Below are 25,128 nucleotides of genomic sequence, written 5' to 3' on the forward strand. Positions count from 1 at the left end.
CACATAAATCTTCTTCCCCTCAAAGCTTCTTTGATCGGTACAAAAAGGTGGAAATCAGATGGTGCTAAATCCAGACTATAAGCTCTCTCGCTATTATTTTATTTATTTATTTATTTTTAGATGATCTCAAAGATCTAATTGCTGATAATGATTTTGCAGCATTCAGCAAACAAACTTTTTTAGGCTTTTGTTTTACATTTTAATGTGAATGTGAACTAAACATTAGTTTTTGTGATTAGTATAATTTAACAGCAATGATTGCTTAAAAGCACATCCAAGATTTTAATCCCTAATGTAATTGTTATTGGGCTTTAAATCCCAGTTTACAACAAATATCATTTTGTATTAGCTATCAGCAAGGTGGCTCGATGGGTAGCACTGTCGCCTCACAGCAAGAAGGTCTTGGGTTCGATCCCCAGGCGGGGCGGTCCGGGTCCTTTCTGTGCAAGTTTGCATGTTCTTCCCATGTCTGTGTGGGTTTCCACCAGGAGCTCCGGTTTACTCCAAAACCACAGTCCAAAAACATGCAGTCAGGTTAATTGGAGACACTGAATTGCCCTATAGGTGAATGGGTGTGTGTGTGTGTGTGTGTGTCTGCCCTGCTATGAACTGGTGCCTCATCCAGGGTGTTACTGTGTGCCTTGCACCCGTTGAAAAGCTGGGACAGGCTCCAGCAGCCCCCCGTGACCCTTATTGGATAAGCGGTTAAGAAGAGAGTGTCAGCATCCAGTCAATTTCATTACTATCACCTGTTTTTGGAAACAGAAAATTCTCCCCTGTGACTCTAAAATATGAGCTGCAACAAAGAACAAAAAATCCATTTGGACCCATATTGAACTATTTATTCATGGTTTAATGTGTTTTGTATGTACATTAATAAGTTAGCAGTGTTAATTCAGTTTAAAGAGCGTTTGTGAGGTCCGGCAGTGATCTTGGATAAGAGAGCCTGGCTCTAAATCAAAGTTTTTGTTTATACCAACTGTCTTTGTGATAGGGTTACGTTCAACCCACAGCATAACAATCATACCTTGTCTTTACAGATTGCTTTGTTTACAGGGCTACAATGCCGAGAAAGGTTGTCCAACATGTTCAAGGTCAGGTGTTCAGGTGTTCACAAACCTTTGCCATTATAAGTATGCTGAAATAATGCAAATTTGAATTGAAACAATACACTCTTAGTAGGCTCTGGAGTTAGACATAGCCTTTAATTTAGGGCTGCTGAGATTGTCTCACCATTCTACCAGTAAAGTTCAGTCTGTAGTGTAAATTTGTGAAAACTGCTGGTCAGTATGGAAACAAACTGGCTGTATCAGGAAATAAATACAAGAGCAATTACCTTACAAGTAAGAAAAAGATTCGATATCTGCTTTTGAAAATTAGTTCCATTTTATTGTTTCAAATTCTCGAACAAAATTCAGTATAAATTGGCCAGAGTATAAACAAAATACCCTTTTATTATATAAAGAAAAACAAGCACCAAACTACACTGCTATTACCCAGGAGAGGACTTGAAAAAACGTCATTAAAATACAGTATATAATGCTGAATAAAAAGAATTACAAAGCCCTGTCCAAGAAAATCCAGTGAACCAAAGTAAAGTTCATCATCATCATCTATAAATAGGAAAAAAGTAACAGTGGTAAATCTACCTAGTTGCCAGCCTACATTCAAAAAGTCTTAAATGATCCCAGACGAACATCTAAGGAACTGCAGGCTCATTCTTAGATGCTCCCTGGCTCATCTCAGATAGTGGTTACTGATATCACAACCTCCCCCCTTTTTCCAACTAGGTAAACCAGGGTTCATTAAAAAAAAAAAAAAAAAAAAAATCAAATAAAATGTGAAACAATATTGCAGCAATAAAACATCATATAGGTTTCCACATAGAAAATTACACATTGCATCTCATAACGTTATGACCACAGATGCTCTGACCCAGTCGTCTAGCCATCACAATTTGGCTTTTGTGAAACTCACTCAAATCCTTACGCTTGCCCATTTTTCCTGCTTCTAACACATCAACTTTGAGGATAAAATGTTCACTTGCTGCCTAATACTGTATATCCCACCCACTAACAGGTGCCGTGATGAAGAGATAATCAGTGTTATTCACTTCACCTGTCAGTGGTCATAATGTTATGCTTAGTCTGTAATAAGTACATCGCTGTTACTTTAAGGCATTATTGCTTACCATGTAATTTCTGTAAGATATACACCGATCGGCAATAACATTAGAACCACCTCCGTGTTTCTACACTCACCGTCCATTTTATCAGCTCAACTTACCATATAGAAGCACTTTGTTGTTCTACAATTACTGACTGTAGTCCATCTGTTTCTCTGCATGCTTTGTTAGCCTTTTTTCATGCTGTTCTTCAATGGTCAGGACCCCCACAGGACCACCACAGAGTAGGTATTATTTAGGTGGTGGATGATTCTCAGTACTGCAGTGACACTGACATGGTGGTGGTGTGTTAGTGTGTGTTGTGCTGGTATGAGTGGATATAACACAGCAGCACTGCTGGAGTTTTTAAACACCTCACTGTCACTGCTGGACTAAGAATAGTCCACCAACCAAAAATACATCCAGTCAACAGCACCCCGTGGGCAGCGTGCTCTGACCACTGATGAAGGTCTAGAAGATGACCAACTCAAACAGCAGCAATAGATAAGCGATCGTCTCTGACTTTACATCTACTGATTTACTCATACCAGCACAACACACACTAACACACCACCATGTCATTGTCACTGCAGTGCTGAGAATAATCCACCACCTAAATAATACCTACCCTGTGGGGGCCCTGACCATAGAACAGGGTGAAAGTAGGCTAACAAAAAGTATGTAGAGAAACAGATGGACTGCAGTCAGTAATTGTAGAACTATATGGTAAGAGGAGCTGATAAAATGGACAGTGAGTGTAGAAACAAGGAGGTGATTTTAATGTTATGGCTGATCAGTGTATTTATCAGTTATGGCTTTTCGGTAAATGCATAGTCACATGTTGTTACATTAAGGCAGTTTATTGCTGGAAGTGTTACAAATAGTCCAAACAAGTCAAACTAGTTAACTAGTATACATTCTTGAAGGTAATAAGATAGTCAGGGTAAGCCCCTGCATCAAAGAACACCACAAAGATGAATGGATTATGCAGGTTGTCCACAGCACAGTCATACAAACCAGCCTGGGGATCATTTGGATCCAAAGGATCTGGTTCCTTCATTCCACTTCGACTCCGACATGGTAACCCGGTCACAACTCTGGCCCTGTAAATGTACTTCAGTCCGTTCCTGTCTGGGTTCGAGTACTGATCCTGGCAGGAGTACCAAGACTCTTTTGCAAAGTAGGTTCCATCGCCATGAACAACCGCTTAAAAAGACAACAGAGTCAAATTTAGTACTACAGATTAGTGTTGTATTGAGGATTTAGAACATATCAGAACCTATGACTTACCGTTCCTCCCACAAAAGCTTCTATTGAATCCATTTTTATTGATCTTTTCACAGATAGCTTTAGTAGTGCCGTGATAGAGAAACTGCTCGTTATTCTGATTGGGGTATTTCTTGTCCACTGCTTGCTTCTGCACGCTGTATTTTTGCCATTGTGATTGACTTTGTATTCTCTGAATCTAGGAATAAATAAGTTGATTACTGATAATTACTGACAGTGTTTAAGAACTCGTGATGTTTAAGTGTTTAAGAATTAGTGATGATTAGGGCCCTATTAAATTCACGGGGGAATGTGCTTAATTTCACCCTGTTTTACAGATTCTGACACCCCTCCCTCTGCATCCACAGAATTGGTTGGGACGTTGCTTTAGACGTCGACATCTTGGACATTTTGTCTTTAGAGTTTGCTGAGTTCATAAAGACAAACTATGCATAATAGGGAAGCATAATACTTAATTGGCTTGTTCTTTTGAGGTGCAGCACAGACTACAAAGAGATGATTATGTGTGTAGAGAAGCACACTTTTATACTGATTATTAAATCCCCAAAAGGACAAAATGCTCTCAATATGTAAGCACATACACCGATTATCCATTTTATCAGCTCCACTTACCATATAGAAGCACTTTGTAGTTCTACAATTACTGACTGTAGTTAATCTGTTTCTCTGCATGCTTTGTTAGCCTGCTTTCACCCTGTTCCTAAATGATCAGGACTCTCCCAGGACCACTACAGAGTAGGTGTTATTTGGGTGGTGGATCATTCTCAGCACTGCAGTGACACTGACATGGTGGTGGTGTGTTAGTGTGTGTTGTGCTGGTATGAGTGGATAAGACACAGCAGTGCTGATGGAGTTTTTAAACACCTCACTGTCACTGCTGGACTGAGAATAGTCCACCAACCAAAAATATCCAGCTAACAGCGCCCCGTGGGCAGCGTCCTGTGACCACTGATGAAGATCTCAAAGATGACCAACTCAAACAGCAGCAATAGATGAGCAATCGTCTCTGACTTTACATCTACAAGGTGGACCAACTAGGTACAAGTGTCTAATAGAGTGGACAGTGAGTGGACATGGTATTTAAAAACTCCAGCAGCGCTGCTGTGTCTGATCCACTCATACCACCACCATGTCAGTGTCACTGCAGAGCTGAGAATGATCCACCACCTAAATAATGGCTACTCTGTAGTGGTCCTTGTAGAGTCCTGACCATTGAGGAACAGCATGAAAGGGGGCTAACAAGGCATGCAAAGAAACAGATGGACTACAGTCAGTAATTGTAGAACTACAAAGTGCTTCTATATGGTAAGTGGAGCTGATAAAATGCACATTGAGTGTAGAAACAAGGAGGTGGTTTTAATGTTATGTTAGGAGCACCTTATACAGTATTTCACAGCAAATTGCATATTTCACGATCCGTGACATGATTTTGTTTAGCCGTGATTTAGATAGAGCCTTAGTGATGAGCTACTGCGTGATGACAAATTGATCAAGTTTTTATATACCTGCACAACTTGGACGGGAGATACAGAAGGGTATTTACTGCTGCATTCAAACTGTTGCTTTATTCTCTTATACTCTTCTGAGTCTTGAGGCAGTGTAACTATTTCCAGGTCCTTCCCATCCATTTTGGTCCAGGTTGCTGGAGGCTGAATGATGGCTGAAAACCAGAAATGAATAGCACTGTCAAAAAGTGAATCTTTAAATATATGCCCGATTGCGTCACGCTTCCTCTCCACTAGAACGAAGCAAACCCACACCCCTCCGACACGTGGGCAGCAGCCGTATGCATTTTTCTACACGACCCTGGTGAAAAAAAAGTATACTTAAGTATACCAATCTTTAATATGCTAAAGTGCATTAAAGTGTATTATTGTCACACTAATGATCAATACACTTAAAGAGTGCTAAAATGGAAAAACTATTTTTGTACTTAATATAATTTAGTTGTACAAAATAATACAAAAGCTCAACTTGAATTGTATTACGTGTACTAAACTGTACTAAATTGAGACTATTTTAAGTATATTTAATTCAACTTAAGTATACTACTGCATTTAACTCTAACTAATGTTTTACATACTCTTAAAGTGAAATTAAAGCACACTTCACAACTGCACAATCAGTATTCCAAGTGCACTTGGAGTACATTAAAAATACGTATATTAAAAACAGACTTTAAATATTTTTATTTCAGAGTAAAAATATACTTCCATTTCCTAGACCTGATTCTTTGTAGTTCATAGCAAAACACGTCACTCATGCACTGACCTCTGAATTGTAACCATCAACCAGTAGGGGGTCGTTATTTTTATATGTTTTGATATGGTTTTGAGACTTTCAGCAGACGCAAGGTTCAGACCTCAGATTTTGACATGTCAGTTCTTATGTGTTAGTGAGTTTTACTGCTGCGCCACCGGAGCGCTATAAACACAGGTGTAGTAACACCTACCTTATGGATTCCTTATCCAACCTTATGCTTAGACATGTAAAGATGTTCGTTGTTGAAGTGAATGTTTTTACATGTTTTAAAATTGCTCAGTTTGAGTCAGTTTGATCTGTAATACTGAAGGTATGTTAAATAAAATGTTTAGCATTATTGTGACCCTAGTGAAAAAAAAGTACTTTTTAAGGTACTTTTTAATACTGTTATGTATTTTTACTTTGCATTGTAATTAATGGATTTCACATGATGCTGTGATTATACTTGCAAAGAATTCACTACATAAATATTTATTCAGTGTACTTGAATGAACGAGTTAAAATTTACAATTTAAGTGTGTTTTAAAATGACTAGAACTCACAATAAAGCTAAACAGTTTTTAACATACCTTCAGTATTACAGATCAAACTGACTCAAACTGAGCAGATTTTAAAACAGGTAAAAACATTCACTTTAACAACAAACATCTTTACATGTCTAATTGTAAGGAATCCATAAGGTAGTATACTTCAGGTTAATGTATTTATTAAAAGTATACTTTTTGATAACTTTTGAAAAGTATGATAAAAGTTTACTTGCTCAAAGTATGATATTAATATATTTTTAACATGTTTGAAATAAGTACAGATATTTGCTAGTTTATTCATAGTATACTTAGACAAATCTTAGTATATTTTAAGTACATTTAAGTACACTTTTTTTCACTAGGGTAGGCGAGTGCATATATGTAAATCAGCCTTGTGTACAGAGAGACACGCCCTGATCAACGCACTTTTTCCCCGCCTCTGTGCAGGTGCCATCAATCAGCCAGCAGAGGTCGTAGTTGCATCAGTCACGAGGAGTCCCTATCCGGCTTAATATCCCACCCCTATATGAACAACAGGCCAATTGTTGTTCATGTGGCCACTCAGCCCACCTGGATGGCAGAGCTGAGAATTCGATACGATGTATTCAAGAGCCCAGCTCTGGTGCGCTAGTGTGTTTTTACCCCAATTTTTTTCCCCTAATCTAGTCGCATCCTCTATACTGATTCGACCCTTCATCGCTGACTGAGGACGCATCTCAACCGATATACACCCCCTGCGGCACGTACAGTCAGTACAGACTGCATTTTTTCACCTGCACGAGTCGAGTTCATACACCAACGGGCACTGTGTATGGAGGGCCACACCCCCATCAGCATTATTCCTCAGCCCTGTGCAGGCATCATCAGTCAGCCATAAGGGGCCGCAGTTGCACCAGTTATGAGGACCTATGATCTGACTTTTTACCCCTAACCCTGAACAACAGCCAATCGTTCTGTCTCAGCTCTGGTGTGCTAGTGTGTGTTTTTGCTTACTAACAAAAGTTTTAGTGAATCAGTCTACCTTATCATAACACACAATAACTCACAATCACTGTTCCAATTAATCCCTAAGATGATTGGTTGAGGATGAGGTCAGTAATGTTTTCACGTTTACCTGTGTCCGCATCACCAAACAAGGTTCTTTTGACTGTACTGGTCCTCCCCTTGGTGTTTACGCATTTCATCTCCTTAAAGTTTACAGTGTACGTCTCTCCTTTGTCCTGGTAAGTAAAGCTCTGCACTTTCTTGTGAAAAGCTAGCTCCAGTTGGTAGCTAATGCTGGGACCCAGTGACTGCCAAGTCTCTCCTTCAGCTATCTGCCAGCACAATATCTCACCCAGTCTTTTCTCTTCACCTTTCTGGACCTCCCTGTCCCGAGCCTCCCGGACAATTTTCTCTATCTTTCTCACGACATCTAAGACATCGTCCTTTTTCCCTGAAACTATTAACTTCTCCTTGGAAGCCACTCGAACATGAACTTGGTTGTTAAGACTGAGCGTCATGATCTCCTTCTTTTCAGTTTCAGAAAGGTTAGCCAGATGACTGGACACGACATCTTCAGTGGTACACTCTTCAGAAATTAGATCATCAAGGAACTTTTTAACTTTGGCAATGTCAGTAGAGGAGGTTCCATAGATCGCTACTGTTGTGACCGGAAATGTCACTGCAGCTGTCTCAGTAGCAAGGCACGTTGTTGGTTTGATGTTGGGGGTGAAAGTTTGATTGGTCACTGTATGGAATAAAAAATAAAGAGTGCAAAGATGTTTTTAAGTAAAGCAGTACTGCCAATCAAGCCTTATGGTAACATGTGCTCAAATAAAATTAACAAATAATAATAAAACAAATGTAAATGCACAAATGTACTTTAGGAATTTTATTTAAAAAAAAAAACACCCACACTATAAAATAAAGTAAATTAAATATGAATAAATAAAAAATACACAGGGAACATGATATCAACCATAACATTAAACCACCTCCTTGTTTCTACACTCACTGTCCATTTTATCAGCTTCACTTACCATATAGAAGCACTTTGTAGTTCTACAATTACTGACTGTAGTCCATCTGTTTCTCTGCATGCTTTGTAAGCCCCCTTTCATGCTGTTCCTCAATGGTCAGGACCACCACAGGACCACCACAGAGCAGGTATTATTTGGGTGGTGGATCATTCTCAGCACTGCAGTGACACTGACATGGTGGTGGTGTGTTAGTGTGTGTTGTGCTGGTATGAGTGGATCAGACACAGCAGCGCTGATGGAGTTTTTAAACACCTCACTGTCACTGCTGGACTGATAATAGTCAACCAACCAAAAATAACCAGCCAACAGCGCCCTGTGGGCAGCGTCCTGTGACCACTGATGAAGATCTCAAGGATGACCAACTCACACAGCAGCAATAGATGAACGATCGTCTCTGACTTTACATCTACAAAGTGGACCAACTAGGTAGGAGTGTCTAATAGAGTGGACAGTGAGTGGACACGGTATTTAAAAACACCAGCAGTGCTGCTGTGTCTGATCCACTCATACCAGCACAACACACACTAACACACCAACACCATGTCAGTGTCACTGCAGTGCTGAGAATGATCCACCACCTAAATAATACCTGCTCTGTAGTGGTCCTGTGGGGGTCCTGACCATTGAAGATCAGGGTGAAAGCAGGCTAAAAAAGTATGTAGAGAAACAGATGGATGACAGTCAGTAATTGTAGAACTACAAAGTGCTCCTATATGGTAAGTGGAGCTGATAAAATGGACAGTGAGTGTAGAAACAAGGAGGTGGTTTTAATGTTATGGCTGATTGGTGTATATATATATATAATTTAACTAATGTATCACAAGTAATAACTATGCTAATGTAAAATGCTGAGAGACAAGTAGATGATCAGCTCTAAATTAAACTACTTCATTTGGCAGGCTGCTCTAAATAAAGCTTCAACTATTTCAAAATGTTGCAGCTCAGGTTCCTACCAGGAAATGAAAGTCTAATCAGATTCAAACATTAGATGTTTACAATGCTGTTAAAACTCCCTGTCGTTGAAATTTCCAAGTACTGATTTACCAACAATGTGAGTAAAATGTTAATAAATACGTTTTCAAATCAAAAGCTTACCTGAGAAGGGTTTTGGTGAGACTTTCTTGAAATTCTTTAGCGCATTGCTAAAATCAGGCAACATGTTTGATTGAAAAATGACAATTTGGACACTTTTCAAAAACCTTGGTGAGTCAGTAGTAAATTTTGACACAGCGTTGAGCATGGCGTTCGCTACTTGAGCTGCTGCCAGGTTTCCAGCTCCTGTAAGAAAACACAAGCCACTTCTATTTATGTATATGTACTTTACAATCATTTACTCACATTGGTGTAGTACTGAATGGTTGTGCTTACCAGTTCCTAAAGCTGGAAATGAAACAGACCGAATCATGTTTTCTTCACACTTTTTCAGGACTTTATACATTACTCTGGTGATTTCCATCTCACTGGTCTGCCCAACCATGTGGACAATGTTCTTAGTTGGAAGTTTCCCAGCTCCTGTGATTACCACGCCATCACCGGGTTGGATGCCTTTATCCAGAGATGGAAAAAATAGGTTGTTTAGGCAAGCAATGACATATTCCAAGCACTTATAGCAAACCATGGCTACATTAACCTCCTCATGCTGGTACGATTAAAACAAACCTACATGCCTACATGCATTTGTTGCAATCTCATGACCATGAATACATTTCATACACATATTCAAAGCTTCCCATTGTTGGCTAAATGCATAGAGACAGTTGTGCTTTGTCTACAAATGCTGCTTTGGTATATTCTGATCAATACTCATCCCATTGCTATATTTCCTTTAAGATTGGGTTGACAGTTGACAGTAGAAATTGCAGTAAATACAGGGTGTATTTTTATTTTATTTAACATTATGACCACCTTTCTAATATTGTGTTGGTCCCCATTTTGCTGCCAAAACAGCCCTGCAACTGTGATGCACTGTGTATTCTGACACCTTTCACAAGAACCAGCATTAACTTCTTCAGCAATATGAGCTACAGTAGCTCGTCTGTTGGATCGGACCACACGGCATCAATGAGCCTTGACCACTGTTCCTTCCTTGGACCACCTTTGTTAGATACTGAGCACTGCAGACCGGGAACACCCCACAAGAGCTGCAGTTTTCTGCAGAGATGCTCTGACCCAGTCGTCTAGCCATTACAATTTGGCCCTTGTCAAACTCACTCAAATCCTCACGCTCTCCCATTTTTCCTGCTTCTAACACACCAACTTTGAGGATAAAATGTTCACTCGCTGCCTAATATATCCCACCCACTAACAGGTGCCGTGATGAAGAGATAATCAGTGTAGTGTTATTCACGTCACTTGTCAGTGGTCAAAACGTTATGCTTGGGCGGTGTACAGCCTTGTACTATTTATAGATACAGAAAGTAAGTATCATCATAAGAAACAATAGCTTAGTCACAAAGTATTAGACTAATAAAGCTCGCAGAACAGGTTCATGACGTATGAAAGCATGTAAAAAAGCACAAGAATCTTTACTGAACTTCATGAACTGGGTGAAGACAGTGAAGACAACGATTCTAATTCTGCAGCATCTCTGTCTGTCAAATACAGTGGTATGTGATTTAGGACACAGCCTCCTTCAACCCCTATCAATATTGTATGAATGTCCTTGATGTGTTGTGATTTACTTGTAAAATAAAGGAAGATGTCATTCCCAACCACCCTTAATCCAAACCATCTCACAAAATTCTTTAAAATGTCAGTAGAGTCCCCAGTCATGCAAGACTAAAGTTGTTTAATTTAAATTGGTATGTCTATATACTTTTTGCCATGGGACTAGCAGAATTAAGTGAAACTAAAACAGGGATTTAAAAGATGGGAATTACCCAGTTTATTGCACTCTTTCACAACAGTCTGCCCGGCTGCTTCAAGAATGGCTGCTGAAACACCTGAAAAAAAAATAAATAAATAAAGCAACCCCAAAACATTTACATTAGCTTAGACCGGTGGTGTCCAAAATTTTTTCAAGAAGGGTTATATTTGATAATGTTAAAGAGCCCTAGGGGCAACAGTCCCTGATGACATTATTTTAAACAATAAAATATGCATAGAAATTATTATTTAATATTATAAAATAACACTGTTATTTAATAATTGTATTTTCACACAGCAAATAACAAAGTAACCAAATGTAAGCATTCAGATGAACAAATCAGAGCATACAGAACAAGATATCTAAATTTCTAACAGAAACTCAAAGACTAAAAGTTAAAGTGCATATACAAAAAAAATACATACAGTGTATCACAAAAGTGAGTACACCCCTCACATTTCTGCAGATATTTAAGTATATCTTTTCATGGGACAACACTGACAAAATGACACTTTGACACAATGAAAAGTAGTCTGTGTGCAGCTTATATAACAGTGTAAATTTATTCTTCCCTCAAAATAACTCAATATACAGCCATTAATGTCTAAACCACCGGCAACAAAAGTGAGTACACCCCTTAGTGAAAGTTCCTGAAGTGTCAATATTTTGTGTGGCCACCATTATTTCCCAGAACTGCCTTAACTCTCCTTGGCATGGAGTTTACCAGAGCTTCACAGGTTGCCACTGGAATGCTTTTCCACTCCTCCATGACGACATCACGGAGCTGGCGGATATTCGAGACTTTGCGTTCCTCTACCTTCCGCTTGAGGATGCCCCAAAGATGTTCTATTGGGTTTAGGTCTGGAGACATGCTTGGCCAGTCCATCACCTTTACCCTCAGCCTCTTCAATAAAGCAGTGGTCGTCTTAGAGGTGTGTTTGGGGTCATTATCATGCTGGAACACTGCCCTGCGAACCAGTTTCCGGAGGGAGGGGATCATGCTCTGCTTCAGTATTTCACAGTACATATTGGAGTTAATGTGTCCCTCAATGAAATGTATCTCCCCAACACCTGCTGCACTCATGCAGCTCCAGACCATGGCATTCCCACCACCATGCTTGACTGTAGGCATGACACACTTATCTTTGTACTCCTCACCTGATTGCCGCCACACATGCTTGAGACCATCTGAACCAAACAAATTAATCTTGGTCTCATCAAACCATAGGACATGGTTCCAGTAATCCATGTCCTTTGTTGACATGTCTTCAGCAAACTGTTTGCGGGCTTTCTTGTGTAGAGACTTCAGAAGAGGCTTCCTTCTGGGGTGACAGCCATGCAGACCAATTTGATGTAGTGTGCGGCGTATGGTCTGAGCACTGACAGGCTGACCCCCCACCTTTTCAATCTCTGCAGCAATGCTGACAGCACTCCTGCGCCTATCTTTCAAAGACAGCAGCTGGATGTAACGCTGAGCACGTGCACTCAGCTTCTTTGGACGACCAACACGAGGTCTGTTCTGAGTGGACCCTGCTCTTTTAAAACGCTGGATGATCTTGGCCACTGTGCTGCAGCTCAGTTTCAGGGTGTTGGCAATCTTCTTGTAGCCTTGGCCATCTTCATGTAGCGCAACAATTCGTCTTTTAAGATCCTCAGAGAGTTCTTTGCCATGAGGTGCCATGTTGGAACTTTCAGTGACCAGTATCAGAGAGTGTGAGAGCTGTACTACTAAATTGAACACACCTGCTCCCTATGCACACCTGAGACCTAGTAACACTAACAAATCACATGACATTTTGGAGGGAAAATGACAAGCAGTGCTCAATTTGGACATTTAGGGGTGTAGTCTCTTAGGGGTGTACTCACTTTTGTTGCCGATGGTTTAGACATTAATGGCTGTATTTTGAGTTATTTTGAGGGAAGAATAAATTTACACTGTTATATAAGCTGCACACAGACTACTTTTCATTGTGTCAAAGTGTCATTTTGTCAGTGTTGTCCCATGAAAAGATATACTTAAATATCTGCAGAAATGTGAGGGGTGTACTCACTTTTGTGATACACTGTATATTATATACATAGCTTTTATTACCAGTAAATTATTACTGGTCATAAGTTTTCTCTACCACTGAAATTGTTAGGTCGTTGTTTTAGTACAGTACGTCACGTAAAATTTTGTTCCAGTTAATCGTTGTTTGTACAGCCTGTGTTGTCTCATTTGCTTTTTGTTTTTGTCACCTACACTTTGACGAGTGCAATGCGGATCAGCACTGTGTACAGTGATACAGTGATAGCTCGGTGGTTAAGGTACTGGACTAGTAAGCAGAAGGTTCTCGGTTCAAGCCCCGCCACCACCAAGTTGCCACTGTTGGGTCCCTAAGCAAGGCCCTTAATCCTCAATTGCTCATTGTGTAAGTCACTTTGGATAAAAGCGTCTGCTAAATGCTGAAAATGTAAATGTACAGAGAGACGCACCCTGACAGCACTCTTTTCCCGTCTCTGTGCAGGCACCATCAATCAGCCAGCAGAGGTCGTAATTGCATTAGTTATGAGAGAGTCCCTATCTGGCTTTAATATCCCACCCCTATCTGAACAACAGGCCAATCGTTGTTCATGAGGCAGACCCGAGATTCAATACGATGTATTCGAGATCCCAGCTCTGGTGTTTAGCGTGTGTCTCATTCGCGGTTTTGCCGCTTCTCATGTGAATGCATACTTACACAGTGTGGCAGCCACCATCTGGTAAAAAGAGGAATTGCATGTTGAATTTGTATGATTTCTTATTTTTGTTTGACTGTGCTGGCGGGCCACAGATAATGCCGTTTGAAGACGTGGGACGTATAAAACTTTGGACATGCCTAGACAGTTATGCAAGAGATTCTATAGTCTATAGATACATGCACTTTATGGCCCCATTTAGCCCCATTAGTCTATTGTTTTGGGCAATCTTTTCATAATATTTTGGTGTGTGTGTGTGTGTATACACAGCCAAAGGAGCTTTTATGAGGAGAAGGCCAGGTTTGCAGTTAACACTTTTAGTCATTTTAACCCCAATTCCACTTTGCCACCGACTATTTACTAACTGGCGAAATTACTCATTGACTCATCCTTGCTCATAAACAACAAATTAAGCCTTTCATTTTTTTTTATGCATGTTTCTCCCTATTTTCTCCCCATTTTTAGCACGTCCAATTTTTACCTGATTGCGTTATGCTCCCTCTCTACTGGTGCTGACCCCCACCCCTGATTGAGGAGAGCGAACCGACACACGCCCCCTCTGACACGCGAGCAGTACCCAACTGCATCTTTTCAGCCAGCAGAGGTCGTAATTGCATCAGTTATGAGGTCCCTATCCAGCTCCCTACCTGGATGAACAACAGCCAAACGTTGTTCATGTAGCCTCCCAGCCCAGCCGGATGGCAGAGCTGAGATTGGATATGATGTATTCGAAAACCCAGCTCTGGTGTGCTAGTGTATTTTACTGCTGTGCCACATGAGCGGCCCAAAACAGGTGTTTTCAATTGTTTCACAAACAATTTTCCAACTTTTTTGCAATGTGTTGCAGGCATATATTTACAAAAATATATTTTTATACCAGTAAAAAAAGCTTTTATTTGAATTTATACAGTGAGGCTGTATAAATAATACAACATAGGCTTGAAAAATAAACATACGAGTTACCTGAGCTAAGATTAAGGCTGGTATTAGTGCTGTTGACTATGGCCTCTGTCATCTCCTTTGTAATGTCACCACAGAGCACTTTCACATTCACCGGTCCGATTAACACATCTGTGATGTTTGCTGGATGTAAACAAATTGAAAAAGAAATTTAATTGACAGTGAAAAAATCATCTGTTTTTTCACTGTCAATCACTGTCAAAGAAATTTAATTGACAGTGAAAAAATCTTCAATAGATTTATTAAAACAGTCTTACCACTACAGTCATCTTCTTTTCCTTCTTCACCTGAGCCATAATACCATTTATCTTCCTCGATGATTTTTAATCGCTCGTCCTCTAAGTCTTTTTCCTCCTACAGACATTGTTTCAATAGAAATTACATATTTATCTTAAAATAATTACATTTGCGTATCAGAATCAAGCATTGTGGGCTGTAAATGAGGTTAGTAAGCACAGATGTCCTACTACATGGTACCCTATGCAAGATTTTAATAAACACAGTGCCCTTGCTGATGGTTGTAGGCTAAATGGGTCACCCAGAAACTTTACAAATTGGCATCCCACAAGACTAGACAGGAGTGACTTCCTCTGTATCTACAGACATATGTTTTACCCTTAAGGTTCTACTTTAGGGCGGCACTGTGGCTCAGTGGGTAGCACTGTCGCCTCACAGCAAGAAGGTTCTGGGTTCGATCCCCAGGTGGGGTGGTCCGGGTCCTTTCTGTGCGGAGTTTGCATGTTCTCCCCATGTCTGCGTGGGTTTCCTCCTGGTGCTCCGGTTTCCTCCCACAGTCCAAAAACATGCAGGCAGGTTAATTGGAGATACAGAATTGCCCTATAGGTGAATGTTTGTGTGTATGTGTGTCTGCCCTGGGATGGACTGGCGCCCCCCGTCCAGGGTGTTACTGTGTGCCTTGCGCCCACTGAAAAGCTGGGATAGGCTCCAGCACCCCACCCCTAATTGGATAAGCGGTTAAGAAAGTGAGTAAGTGCATGAATTTGCTTTTAACCTGAGCCTCGGAGGTCCACTGTTTTAGACCCTGAAGAACCTCTTTCAATAGCTCGTCTTGGCTGACGACCACATAGATGAGTTTAATGGCAGTGAAGCAGCGTTGTGTTAGGTGATCTTTAAAGCCTTGTAGCATCGCATTAATAGACTGCACACCCGTAAGGCCACCTCCACCTTTGAGAAAAAGACACAGGCTGAGTAATTTATCTAGTGTGAAACAGTACTCAGAAACATCATTTACAACTCATCTCTAACCTGTGCCAACAGCTGGGAAGGAAATGGTGCTGATCTGCTTTTCCTCACACTGCTCCAGTGCTTTCTTCACCCGTAACCTGGCCTCGGCAGAAGTGTGAGGTCCCATCATGTGAATGATAAAATCACATTGCAGATTTCCACCACTGGTTACTGCCACTGTATCACTCCGAATTGGGCCTAGACAAGCAGTAATCAAAATGTCCTGTCACATATAAAATCTCTAGCTTTGATTTTCCACATGTGCTGCTTTAACAACACTGTAATCAATTTGTAGAGAAGTACACTACACAGCCAAAGTATGTGACTACCTTGTGGGACATCCCATTGATTTATAACCCCAAATCAGAAAAAGTTGGGACAGTACGGAAAATGCAAATAAAATAAGAATGCAGAGTTCCTTACATTTACTTTGACTTTTATTTGATTGCAGACAGGATGAACCTGAGATATTTCATGTTTTGTCTGCACAACTTCATTTCATTTATTAACAATAGCTGATATAACACATTAACTTTGAGGATAAAATGTTCACTTGCTTCCTAATATATCCCACCAACTAACAGGTGCAGTGATAAAGAGACAATCAGTGTTATTCACTTCAGCTGTCAGTGCTCATAATGTTATGCCTGGTCGGTGTATGTTTACATTATAGACCTTTGTATTACTGCTCAAAGCATCGGGAACTTACCATGATATTGACACTCCTGTGCAACAGAGGGACCAGCCGCTTTGAAAATGGCCCCTGAAACTCCTGAAAGAAAGTTGATTTAACAAAATTATATACAATGGATACATCCATGAGTAGGGCTCTATAAAATCTTTAATTAAAGAACATGGACAGAATTGCACAACCAACGGATGAAAACCAATGCAGACACTGAGAGAACATGGGAAAGATTAATAGTGCAAGAGTGTATCCACACACAAGTACACACCTCCTGTCAAGTTCATTTGGTCATTGGTGGTGTTGACGATGCCTCGGACAGTTTCGTTGGTGATAGTTCCCTTCTTTACCTCAATTCTCACTCCAGCAATTTTGACTAATGGGAAATAAAAAAATACAAAATGTAACTCTGGAAACAATCTAATTAATAATCTAAATTAATCATCATTCTTCAACTGCTTTGTAAGTAATGTTTCAAGGAATGTAAATGGAAATACTACATACACCGATCAGCCATAACATTAAAACCACCTCGTTTCAAATCTCACTGTCCATTTAATCAGCTCCACTTACCATATAGAAGCACTTTGTAGTCCTACAATTACTGACTGTAGTCCATCTGTTTCTCTGTATGCATTTTTTAGCCTGCTTTCACCCTGATCTTCAATGGTCAGGACCCCCACAAGACCACAACAGAGCAGGTATTATTTAGGTGGTGGGCTTGGGTCTATGTGGATCAGACACAGCAGCAGTGCTGGAGTTTTTAAATACCGTGTCCACTCGCTGTCCACTCTATTAGACACTACCTAGATGGTCCACCTTGTAGATGTAAAGTCGGAGACCATTGCTCATCTATTGCTGCTGTTTGAGTTGGTCATCTTCTACACCTTCATCAGTGGTCACAGGATGCTGCTGTTGGCTGGAAATTTTAGATTGGTGGACTATTCTCAGTCCAGCAGTGACAGTGAGGTGTTTAAAAACTCCATCAGCGCTGCTGTGTCTTATCCACTCATATCAGAACAACACACACTAACACACCACCACCATATCAGTGTCACTGCAGTGCTGAGAATGATCCACCACCCGAATAATACCTACTCCTGGGGGTCCTGACCATTGAAGAACAGCATAAAAGGGGGCTAACACAGTATGCAGAGAAACAGATGGACAACAGTCAGTAATTGTAGAACTACAAAGTGTTTTTATATGGTAAGTGGAGCTGATAAAACTGGACAGTGAGTGTAGAAACAAGGGGCTGGTTTTAAGGTTATGGCTGATCAGTGTACATTAAATGGCCAAAATTATGTGGCTGCCTAATGATAAACCTATTGGACTTTGTGACTACAACAATGTCTACTCCTGGTAAGTAATCTATGGAAATTTGGGCCCATTCTGTCAGAAAAACATTTGTGAGATCAGCCACTAATATTAGACATAAAGACCTGGCTCGCCAGTGGAGATTCTTTACAAACTCAATCCATGTTTTTACAAAGATTAAACTGCTTCTATTAATATGAAAGAATAATTTATTTTTAATAAATAACTGATTTCATACAGGGCGGCACGGTGGCTTGGTGGGTAGCACTGTCACCTCGGGGTGGTCCGGGTCCTTTCTGTGCAGAGTTTGCATGTTCTCCCCATGTCTGCGTGGGTTTCCTCCGGGAGCTCCGGTTTCCTCCCACAGTCAAAAAACATGCAGTCAGGTTAATTGGAGACACTGAATTGCCCTATAGGTGAATGGGTGTGCGTATGTTTATGAATATTTATGTCTGCCCTGCGATGGACCAAGGTGTTACTGTGGGCCTTGCACCCATTGAAAAGCTGGAATACGCTCCAGCATCATGCAACCCTAAATTGGATAAGCAGGTAAGAAAGTGAGTGATTTTATACAGCTGCTAACACCCAAACTCTAAAATTAGATGATATGCTCACATATACAGTGTATCACGAAAGTGAGTACACCCCTCACATTTCTGCAAATATTTCATTATATCTTTTCATGGGACAACACTATAGACATGAAACTTGGATATAACTTAGAGTAGTCAGTGTACAGCTTGTATAGCAGTGTAGATTTACTGTCTTCTGAAAATAACTCAACACACAGCCATTAATGTCTAAATAGCTGGCAACATAAGTGAGTACACCCCACAGTGAACATGTCCAAATTGTGCCCAAATGTGTCGTTGTCCCTCCCTGGTGTCATGTGTCAAGGTCCCAGGTGTAAATGGGGAGCAGGGCTGTTAAATTTGGTGTTTTGGGTACAATTCTCTCATACTGGCCACTGGATATTCAACATGGCACCTCTTGGCAAAGAACTCTCTGAGGATGTGAGAAATAGAATTGTTGCTCCCCACAAAGATGGCCTGGGCTATAAGAAGATTGCTAACACCCTGAAACTGAGCTACAGCATGGTGGCCAAGGTCATACTGCGGTTTTCCAGGACAGGTTCCACTCGGAACAGGCTTCGCCAGGGTCGACCAAAGAAGTTGAGTCCACGTGTTCGGCGTCATATCCAGAGGTTGGCTTTTAAAAATAGACACATGAGTGCTGCCAGCATTGCTGCAGAGGTTGAAGACGTGGGAGGTCAGCCTGTCAGTGCTCAGACCATACGCCGCACACTGCATCAACTCGGTCTGCATGGTCGTCATCCCAGAAGGAAGCTGACGCACAAGAAAGCCCGCAAACAGTTTGCTGAAGACAAGCAGTCCAAGAACATGGATTACTGGAATGTCCTGTGGTCTGACGAGACCAAGATAAACTTGTTTGGCTCAGATGGTGTCCAGCATGTGTGGCGGCGCCCTGGTGAGAAGTACCAAGACAACTGTATCTTGCCTACAGTCAAGCATGGTGGTGGTAGCATCATGGTCTTGGGCTGCATGAGTGTTGCTGGCACTGGGGAGCTGCAGTTCATTGAGGGAAACATGAATTCCAACATATACTGTGACATTCTGAAACAGAGCATGATCCCCTCCCTTCGAAAACTGGGCCTCATGGCAGTTTTCCAACAGGATAACGACCCCAAACACAACCTCCAAGATGACAACTGCCTTGCTGAGGAAGCTGAAGGTAAAGGTGATGGACTAAACCCAATTGAGCACCTGTGGCGCATCCTCAAGTGGAAGGTGGAGGAGTTCAAGGTGTCTAACATCCACCAGCTCTGTGATGTCATCATGGAGGAGTGGAAGAGGATTCCAGTAGCAACCTGTGCAGCTCTGGTGAATTCCATGCCCAGGAGGGTTAAGGCAGTGATAATAATGGTGGTCACACAAAATATTGACACTTTGGGCACAATTTGGACATGTTCACTGTGGGGTGTACTCACTTATGTTGCCAGCTATTTAGACATTAATGGCTGTGTGTTGAGTTATTTTCAGAAGACAGTAAATCTACACTGCTATACAAGCTGTACACTGACTACTCTAAGTTATATCCAAGTTTCATGTCTATAGTGTTGTCCCATGAAAAGATATAATGAAATATTTGCAGAAATGTGAGGGGTGTACTCACTTTTGTGATACACTGTATTTAGCCATATTGAGTATTTTAATTTGAAAACCTTGATTTGCAGGCAAGGAATGCTGAGCTGCCTGGGATGTTTCAGAGTAGGACTGAAAAAAATGGGACAGAAAAAAAAACAATGATTTAGTACACAGAAATAACGAAATACAAATTAATTAACACTAAATAATACAAATAAATAATTAATAACCCTGTTGTTTATCACCTTGAAAAAACTGCTGAATGCATCAAAAGCTGTCTGTTCAAACGGCACCACAGTGATCTTCTTAAGAGAGGATGATTGCAAATAACTCAGATGTTTTTCCACTCCAGAAACAATTGCCTCAATGGATTTATTTGCTCCGATAGAACCTCTCCCTATAAAAAACGTTTAAATTGACATTTTACAGTTATTATATTCTTGTTGTATTGCGCTTAATAAAACACATGAGTATACATGATTGTGGTATTACCGGTTCCAATTGCAGGGATGGCCACTGTAGCAGCCTTCTTACTTTCACACAGGTTCAAAACCTTCCGTATGGATGCTTTGATATCAGCAGCACAGCTGGGTCCAACCATATGAGCGATATGCTTACATAAAAGATTACCACCACTCGTCAACACCACCCCATCTGATTTCTGAGAACCTGGGAACATGTTTAATGATCATAGTTATACAGTAATATGAGGGTATAAAGTCACCAAAATCATTTAGCCCTTTAAAATCATAAAGGCTGTGATTTATATAAAATAAATGTCACTAATTTAAAAACAAACAAATGTTAGCATGTATTTTCTTTGTTTAGTGCTTGTTGAGGCAGCTTTGAAAGCAAATTTTGCACAACATGGAGCCAAATTTATCTCATGCCCCCTCCGACACATGGGCAGCAGCCATATTCATTTTGTCACCCACACTAGGCGAGTGCATATATGCGAATCAGCCTTGTGTACGGAGAGACACACCCTGATCCGCACTCTTTCCCCACCTCTGTGCAGGCACCATCAATCTGCCAGCAGAGGTCGTAGTGCGTCAGTTACGAGGAGTCCCTATCCAGCTTAATACCCCACTGCTATATGAACAACAGGCCAATCGTTGTTCATGTGGCCGCTCAGCCCAGTCGGATGGCAGAGCTGAGATTCAATACGATATATTGGAAATCCCAGCTCTGGTTCCAGCATGTGTTTTTACTGCTGCACCGCCTGAGCGGCCCTGAGTCTTCTTTTGTTTATGCATTTTCTCTCCTTTCTCTCCCGACTTTTAGCGCGTCCAATTGCCCGATTGTGTCACGCTTCCTCTTCACTAATGCCAACCCCTGTTCTGATTTGTGAAGAACAAAGCTAACCCACGCCCCCACCGACACATGGGCAGCAGTCGTATGCATTTCGTCACCGACAGAAGGCGAGTGCATATATGCTCTTTCCCCTCCTCTGTGAAGGCGCCATCAATCAGCCAGCAGAGGTCGTAGTGCATCAGTTATGAGGGGTCCCTATCCGGCTTAATACCCCACCCCTATATGAACAACAGGCCAATCGCTGTTCATGTGGCCGCTCAGCCTAGCCGGAAGGCAGAGCTGAGATTCGATATGATGTATTTGAAATCCCAGCTCTGGTGCGCTAGTGTGTGTTTTTGTGAGCGGCCACTTTGAGTCCTCTTAACAGATATTCACTTGACTAAGGATCAAAGTTTATCCAAAGCGACTTACAATTATGACTGAACATGATTTTAAGCAATTGAGGGTTAAGGGCCCAACAGTGGCAACTTGGCTGTGGTGGGGCTTGAACCAGCAACTGTCTGATTACTAGTCCAGTACCTTAACCACTGAGCTATCACTGCCCTGACTTCTGGTCAATGTTCTTAAACCTCCTTTCCAGTTTAGGTGTTTTGGAAAGCTGGTTCCAATCAGCAGAAATGTTATCTGACTGGTGTAATTTAGAGACTAAAGTAGAACCTTATATTTTAAGACAAAGCCTTCCAACATTAGATCCTACCACTGGTTTATCTTCACAGTCAATAAAACAGCTGACAGTATATTTTTTATACGAGCATTGACTATTAACAAGTCTGTGAAATATTGTGTTGCATTGGACTGTGTTGACTTAATACACTTCTAATTATCAACTGGGACAATATTTGAAATGTGCAGTCTGACAATAGCTGACTCATTTTTTCATGACACTGTGTGTGCAAGGCATTATATTTTAGTACAAACCAAATGTGACATGATTAACGTGCTGTTTGCATTCATCCACAACTTGTTTCCCAGCTGCTTTCAAAATTGCACCAGACACACCTGATGAAACACACATACTGTACATTAGTCACGATCAGTAAATAATGATTATATATACACTGATCAGCCATAACATTAAAACCTCCTCCTTGTTTCTACACTCACTGTCCATTTTATCAGCTCCACTTACCATACAGAAGCACTTTGTAGTTCTACAGTTACTGACTGTAGTCCATTTGTTCCTCTGCATGCTTTGTTAGCCCCTTTTCATGCTGTTCTTTAATGGTCAGGACCCCCACAGGACCACCACAGAGTAGGTATTATTTGGGTGGTGGATCATTCTCAGCACTGCAGTTACACTGACATGGTGGTGGTGTGTTAGCGTGTATTGTGCTGGTATGAGTGGATAAGACATATCAATGCTGATGGAGTTTTTAAACACCTCACTGTCACTGCTGGACTGAGAATAGTCCACCAACCTAAAAAATGAGCCTAAAAACTTAAAAATATGAGCAATCATCTCTGACTTTACATCTACAAGGTGGCCCAACTAGGTAGGAGTGTCTAATAGAGTGGACAGTGAGTGGACACGGTATTTAAAAACTCCAGCAGCGCTGCTGTCTGATCCACTCATACCAGCACAACACACACTAACACACCACCACCATGTCAGTGTCACTGCAGTGCTGAGAATGATCCACCACCTAAATAATACCTGCTCTGTGGTGGTACTGTGGGGGTCCTGAGCATTGAAGAACAGGGTGAAAACAGGTTAAAAAAACATATGTAGAGAAATAGATGGACTACAATCAGTAATTGTAGAAATACAAAGTGCTTCTATAGGGTAAGCGGAGCTGATAAAATGGACAGTGAGTGTAGAAACAAGGAGGTGGTTTTAATATTATGGCCGATCAGTATATATATATATATAGTATATATATATATGATTTTTATTTCTGAGCTTAGGCGCTTCTGTTAGATGAGAAGGCCTGACTTGCAAATTATGTTCAATTTCTCCCAAAAGTGTTCAGTTAGGTCAGCAAAACACAAAATTCTCCTTGTTCCTAAGTGTTCCTAAGTGGGGCGGATCTGGATTTTCTATGTGGGGTTTGTGAAACTGGGGGCTCCCATAGCCTCTAAAAAATTACTTCACTACTTGGCACTAAGACACAAAAAAATGTATTAAACAGAAGCAATGATACCAAAACATTGAGAAAATCATTTAAATTTTGGGATTTTAAAATGTATCTGCATTTAAAAACAAAAATAATTCAGTCATGTCTTTATTATTCTTAGATGTTGTTAAGCTGTCACGATTCCAGCTTCTATGTGCTCCTGTAACTCAGGTGCACCTGCCATGCTTGCCTCTCCAGGAGCACATGTTAGAGGAAAGTTTTAAATGTCAAGCTGATGCCCCTCATCATGATTGGTCCCCAGCTGATTGTGCCCAGCTGCACCTCTTCTGAGATGATGAGCTCAGGGCATTTAAGGAGGCAGTTTCCTCTCAGTCTTTGGAGACTATTTTGGTTTTTCCCCAGTGCATGACTTTGTTTTTCAGTTTGCTACACTGTGATATCTTTTGAATTTGACTTTGATTTGGTTTGTTCGTTCGTTCCTGTTAGCTCCTGTCTTTTGTTACTATTCATGCCTTGTTTATTCTTGTTTCTGTCTGTCATAGTGTATGTTCTGTGTTAGCTTAGTGTAGGGTTTAGGATTGTTTAGGTTTATGTTTCATGTATGTTTAGATAAGATTTAGCATTTGCATTTAGCTTAGTTCACATGTGTTTAGCTTAGCGGTTAGCATTGTTTGTGTAGTAGTGTGTTGTCTTGTCTTTTGTTATTATTCAATACTTTCTGAAATGTGTGTGTGTGTCTGCCAAAAGATATAAAACTGTATAAAGGTTCTATAAGGCCCCGGAAACCAATTTCAGTTCAATAACATACATAAAAGATTATAAAGTCAACATGTTGTTAAAAAAATACTGTATTACTTACCTGTGCCCAGATCTAATGTACAGTTGGTGGAATTAACAATCACGTCCACCATCTCTTTAGAGATGTCTCCTTGTTTTAAAGTCACTAGCACTCCATGAACTATCACTGTTTATAATTATTGGGAACAAACAAATAATTAACAGCAATTAATTAAAGGCTATAAGATGATTAGTTAATGTATGTATAGTACCAATATAACAACAGTGTACCTTCTGTGCCTGATGCTTGCTTAGGATTAAGACCTTGTAATGGCTCCTGGAAGGTAGTGACTTTGGAACTGGTAGATGTTTGCACATCGGAAAACCCCTATTATATAAAGAACAAAAAGTAGGTATTTGAGCTATAACACTGATATACATAAGCTAATGTTACAGCCAGCTTCCGGCGTAGTGATGAAGCGTCGCTCCCTACTCCCTACACGGTTTGAAGTTCACTTCATTTGAACATTTTCGTTACCTTTGGATTGGAATCTCACTTAAAATGGTGGAATACCCTACGTAGTGCACTTCACAGGAACGACTAGGGTGAATGGAACGCTCCTACAGAATTGGCGCTAATGGTTGAAAGGCCGCTTTCTGAACCAATCAGACCTTCTGATTTAAATTTTTAGTAAAAAATGCTGTCATTTGTAGTGATGGCAAAATGAAGCCTCATGAACCAATG

General features: G+C 40.7%; 1 protein-coding gene across 1 annotated transcript in view; it reads right to left on the bottom strand.

Moving 5' to 3' along the window:
• Nucleotides 1-3,024: 3,024 nt before the first annotated feature.
• The window catches only part of parp14rs3 (poly(ADP-ribose) polymerase family member 14-related sequence 3), a 44,089-nt gene continuing 21,985 nt past the window's right edge, over nt 3,025-25,128 (bottom strand). The window contains exons 9-28 of the mRNA XM_063005793.1: nt 24,675-24,771; nt 24,466-24,570; nt 22,469-22,530; nt 21,203; nt 20,710-20,886; nt 20,448-20,614; nt 20,295-20,346; nt 17,007-17,111; nt 16,760-16,822; nt 16,072-16,248; nt 15,818-15,990; nt 15,063-15,159; nt 14,809-14,928; nt 11,141-11,203; nt 9,630-9,806; nt 9,357-9,539; nt 7,355-7,969; nt 4,957-5,111; nt 3,455-3,629; nt 3,025-3,370 (exon numbers count right to left, since the gene is read on the bottom strand). Coding sequence (XP_062861863.1) covers nt 3,072-3,370; nt 3,455-3,629; nt 4,957-5,111; nt 7,355-7,969; nt 9,357-9,539; nt 9,630-9,806; nt 11,141-11,203; nt 14,809-14,928; nt 15,063-15,159; nt 15,818-15,990; nt 16,072-16,248; nt 16,760-16,822; nt 17,007-17,111; nt 20,295-20,346; nt 20,448-20,614; nt 20,710-20,886; nt 21,203; nt 22,469-22,530; nt 24,466-24,570; nt 24,675-24,771 — 3,063 coding nt within the window. The 3' untranslated portion in view covers nt 3,025-3,071. The remainder of the gene's footprint in view (nt 3,371-3,454; nt 3,630-4,956; nt 5,112-7,354; nt 7,970-9,356; nt 9,540-9,629; nt 9,807-11,140; nt 11,204-14,808; nt 14,929-15,062; nt 15,160-15,817; nt 15,991-16,071; nt 16,249-16,759; nt 16,823-17,006; nt 17,112-20,294; nt 20,347-20,447; nt 20,615-20,709; nt 20,887-21,202; nt 21,204-22,468; nt 22,531-24,465; nt 24,571-24,674; nt 24,772-25,128) is intronic.

This window comes from Trichomycterus rosablanca, chromosome 12 (genome assembly GCF_030014385.1).
Source record: "Trichomycterus rosablanca isolate fTriRos1 chromosome 12, fTriRos1.hap1, whole genome shotgun sequence".
In the NCBI taxonomy this organism is placed as follows: Eukaryota; Metazoa; Chordata; class Actinopteri; order Siluriformes; family Trichomycteridae; genus Trichomycterus; species Trichomycterus rosablanca.